This window comes from Dipteris shenzhenensis, chromosome 16 (genome assembly GCF_047967505.1).
Source record: "Dipteris shenzhenensis isolate YYH24624 ecotype China chromosome 16, Dip_SZ_1.0, whole genome shotgun sequence".
Taxonomy (NCBI): Eukaryota; Viridiplantae; Streptophyta; class Polypodiopsida; order Gleicheniales; family Dipteridaceae; genus Dipteris; species Dipteris shenzhenensis.
Window position 1 is genome coordinate 37,549,587 of NC_141611.1, and position 4,151 is coordinate 37,553,737.

General features: G+C 45.6%; 1 protein-coding gene across 1 annotated transcript; it reads right to left on the minus strand.

Moving 5' to 3' along the window:
- Window positions 1-1,766: 1,766 nt before the first annotated feature.
- LOC147892914 (uncharacterized) lies at window positions 1,767-3,598 on the minus strand. The gene has a single exon (XM_087387399.1). It carries the CDS (start codon window positions 3,375-3,377, stop codon window positions 2,010-2,012), a length of 1,368 nt encoding a protein of 455 aa, XP_087243525.1. The 5' UTR covers window positions 3,378-3,598; the 3' UTR covers window positions 1,767-2,009.
- Window positions 3,599-4,151: the final 553 nt, after the last annotated feature.

The following is a 4,151-nucleotide window of genomic DNA, read 5'->3' on the forward strand; positions in this document are numbered from 1 at the left end:
GTTGGCCCATATTTTCTAGCACTCGCAGGCTGTGCATGTTTGGATCCATTTGTATGTCACTCCCTAGACATTGAAGCAATACAGGCTGTTGGAATCCAATGAGCTGTTGTGTTTGATTGTCTGTCTTTACTTTCACCTTCATCCCCAGCTCACGCTTTGGGAATTTATTTGAGTTAGTTGGACAAGCATGTGTGGTGAAGTTAGCTAGTACTCTCCAGCAGAATTCCAAATTACAGTTCCATGTGCTTATTGTTGTCTCTGGGCTTGATTCCAAACGAAAAGAAATGTCACAATACCCTCAATAGATTATGCCAAAACTTGCCCTCAACATGTTATAAACAGGGAATATAGCAATGAGACCTGAAGAAACGCCATTGCAAGGCCATGACCCTTCAAATTGGGGTGTGATCTTTGATGACTGCTCATGAAGGGCACAAATCCTCCCAAAAGGTGACTCTTAGTAATTGAGACAAGCCACACTGCTCCCTGGCTCCCCTCCCCCCCTGCTCACTCCCTGCCATCCCCTTACCAGCAGCCTCCAACCCTTGCAACCGATAGCTTGAGTCAACCCAATCCACTGGTCCTTCATCTTTGGATGTCAGTCATTTAATGTTTTGGAGATGTGGAGGGGTAGTTATTGTTCTTTTGATGCAAATGATCGGGAACATTCAAATAACGTTTTCAAACGACCTCCTTGGTTTTTCCAAGAGTTTTAATGACCGAAAATGCACAAATGAAGAAGCCACTTAACATGTCATAATCTGATTTTGGCAAATTAGACTCTCCAATGATAATAAGGACACAAATAACGACCTGTATAAGGTAATTATTTGGCACGTGATGGACATTAGCACAGAATCCCATCATATATGCCTTAAATTTGACCATTATCAATGGCATATCCCATTACACTACATGTTAGCACCTAGACCGTTTTCAAAGATATCCCTTCCCTTAATATAACCAAATTGTTTCTCCCCAGAACTATTGGCATCAACTCTCCAATCCTTACAGCCAAGTATTTTCAACAACCTTATAGGACATATTTAGCATAGTGCTTAGAAGTCTCCCAAAGGCTAATAACTTTGGTTTTGTTGGAGTCAAACAATCAATTGACAGTTCTCCTTTAACCAAGCATCTTTTGCCATGGTCACCCAATCCTACTTTAAGTTAATAACAAAAGAATTTGTAAATTCCAACCATTAATACATCCACATTAGTTGACTTATCTATTACCATTCAACCAAAGGGTATCCCTTAACTACTCCTCTAAAAAGGGCTACACTCAAGCTCCTTCACACTTAAATAAATCTCACTTCAATCTCCAAGCTGATCGTGTTTACTACGCTGGTCTTGAAGATGAAAATCCCCAAGATTCCAAAATCCACCTCATCAAGAAGGTTTTCATGCCTACTAATTCAGATGCATAACTATAATGATAAAGCTTGACCCATGATGAGACTAGTTCCTTTGTTGATGATGCTTGCACCTTGATGGGCCTGCTTCAGCTCTTTCTCCGCATATATCTGGTGCTGCTCTGGTTCAAGGGGTAGCTATTCCGATGTGAAGACTACACTGTAGACTCCACTTCAAAATCCACCAAGGCTTACTCCACCATAGCAAAACGTTGCATGCAGCACATGGATAGGAAACATGTAGAAAAACCGGGCTTGAACAACTACTACCACACATTTTTTTCCACTGTATAACAATCATCTAAGTTCCCATTAAAAAACTGAGATGAAAACCAAGAAAACCAGTTTAAAGCATGGTTGAAAAAACCACAGCCTTCATGTATGACTTCACTCATAGGACCAGACAGCTGCTCATTCGCATGACTACAAGATTACTTCAAAAGTGTTATCAAGAAGAAAAACTAGACGAGATGGAAATTTTAAAACATGTTAAGGGTCTTGCAAGACCATCAGATACAAACTTGAATCAGTATGTACAGCGACCACCTTGAGCTACTTGGTAGCATCGGAACAAAAACAGCTGGTTTTAGACTCTCAGAATGAATCTGCCCTGCCCATTAGGCCCTTTCCAAGTTGTTGAATAGCATAGAACATCTTCCTGCGAGTACCAACTGCGGCGACCCCTATCTCTTTCAGGTCATCAAGGGTTAACAGAGGTAAAACTTCGGTATCCACTTCATGGGTCTCAAACAGGTGAGCATATCTGCCTAACCCAAGGTCCTGTAACCATCCCATTACTCCATTTACAAGTGAAGAAGCATGTCTCACTGATTGAGCTCGAGGGAACTGCAGTCCAGCGGTCTCAGTTGTTGGTTCCCTGTTTTTGAAATTTCCGTTTGCCTCTTGCAGAAGATTAGATTTACCCTGATGGAGGGCCCTAGCTTTTGCCTGTACCCAGGGCTCCACTTCTGCATCAGAGCTGCGCTCCCTTTTGCTACCAATTGTTCTAACCCGATTATTGGCAACTCCTCTAATGTCCATAATGTTCGTTCTAGCCCAATTGTTAGCGCTCCCTCCCTTGTCATCACTCCTCTCAATGGGTCCTTGTCCTTGATCCAGACAATGATCGCTGGCAGCCTGTTGACATTGGTACTCTTGTTGGTAGTCCACAAGAGCCCGAGTTAAAATGCCACGATCTAGTGGTCCAACTTCTTGTGAGTTGCTGTTCTCTTTGGCATCCTTAGAATAATCCGATGCTTCAAAGTCGCTGTCTCTAAAGCCTTCCGGTATGTTAGCATCAGAATGCGGGTCGGTAGTATCATCCATGTCAAACTCATTCGTATTCTCGTTATCATCAATCTTCATTACTGAGGAAACCGCTTTTGTCAGCCTGTCAAATCGAGCCAGGCACCTTGGCCCTGCACGTCTTCCTTTCCTGTTCCTACCTTTCTTGTTGGCACTTTTAAAAACTTGCTGCGCTTTTCTTCCGTTATTGCCGCCTTGAAAATCTGATCGATGATTTTCAGCCGGTGTTACACCAAGCAAAGATACAGGATCCGCAGGCCTAAAATTCCTGTGCGTGTCATCGTCGTCGTTGCTAGAATTGTCTTCGTGACAGCCCCCATTGTCGACGTATACTAAGGGTCGGGACTTGGCAACTTTCATTGCCTTAACGTGCGTTGCAGATGAATATATGGTACCATTCCCTTGGGAATTTACAGCGGTGTCCCCTTGCCTCCAATGAGTCGTCTGGAAAGGCATAGATGCAGCGCTTTGCTTCTTGCGCTTCAAGTAGAGCTCTGGGATGACGGCTGCGGGGGGGTCGCCAATCTCGCCTAGCCTGACATTGGGACGCCGCTGCCGTTTTGCACCGACGTTGTTTCCCACCAAAACCTCAGAGGGATGTGCGACGGCAAGAGCAGCACTGGTTTCCGGGCTGCAATCGGGAAGAGGGTTCCACATTGCCAGGGGGAGGAAAAGGAAAGAAAAAAAAGGAGCAGAGAAGAAAGGAAGCAAGGCAGCAAAAGGTGGAGCTGTGAGGGAGCTATGGAAGGGAAGGGGATGATGAAGAGAAGCAGATTTGTCTATCCAGGGTCCTGGAGGGGGGATGAGGGAGGCATGATCGCCATGCCTGCAGGAGGAGGAACAATGGAGATGGAAGAAGAGGGTGCAATGCAGAAGCTCTCGATCGCGGGAACACAATGTGAGTTTGTCCGTGCTCATTACTACTCGTGTGTTTGTGCGCGTGTGAGTCGTGTGAATCCGCGCGTGTGAGCTGGCCAGTTGTGAGTTTGCCTCTCTCCCTCTCGTTAACCTTCTCACTAGTTGTGGGTGTACGTGTGGGTGTGAGCGTGCGTAACTTCCAAAACACCGGTGCGCCTTTGCCTGTGTTTGTGTCAGTGTGCCTTGCGTGCATGCATGCGTGTGCGCTTGTGTGTGTGTGCACGTGTGTGCACATGTCTGCCTCTGCCTTTGCCTCTATTTGTGCCTGTATTTGTGTGTCTATATGCCTGGGTCTCTGTGTCTGTGCACGCGTGTGCTTGTGTGTCTATGTGCATGCGTGTGCGCACATGTTTGCCTCCGTCTTTGCCTTTGTTTATGCCTAACGCATGCACACGTGTGTGCATGTGTGTCTGTGTGCATGCGTGTGCGCACATGTTTGCCTCTGTTTGTGCCTATGTCTGTGTCTGCATCTGTGTCTGTGTCTGTGTCTGTGTCTGTGTTTGTGTGCATGTG

What these genes read in the sequence shown, in the direction of transcription:
- LOC147892914 (XM_087387399.1), bottom strand. Translation starts at nt 3,377, where the DNA reads ATGTGGAACCCTCTTCCCGATTGCAGCCCGGAAACCAGTGCTGCTCTT.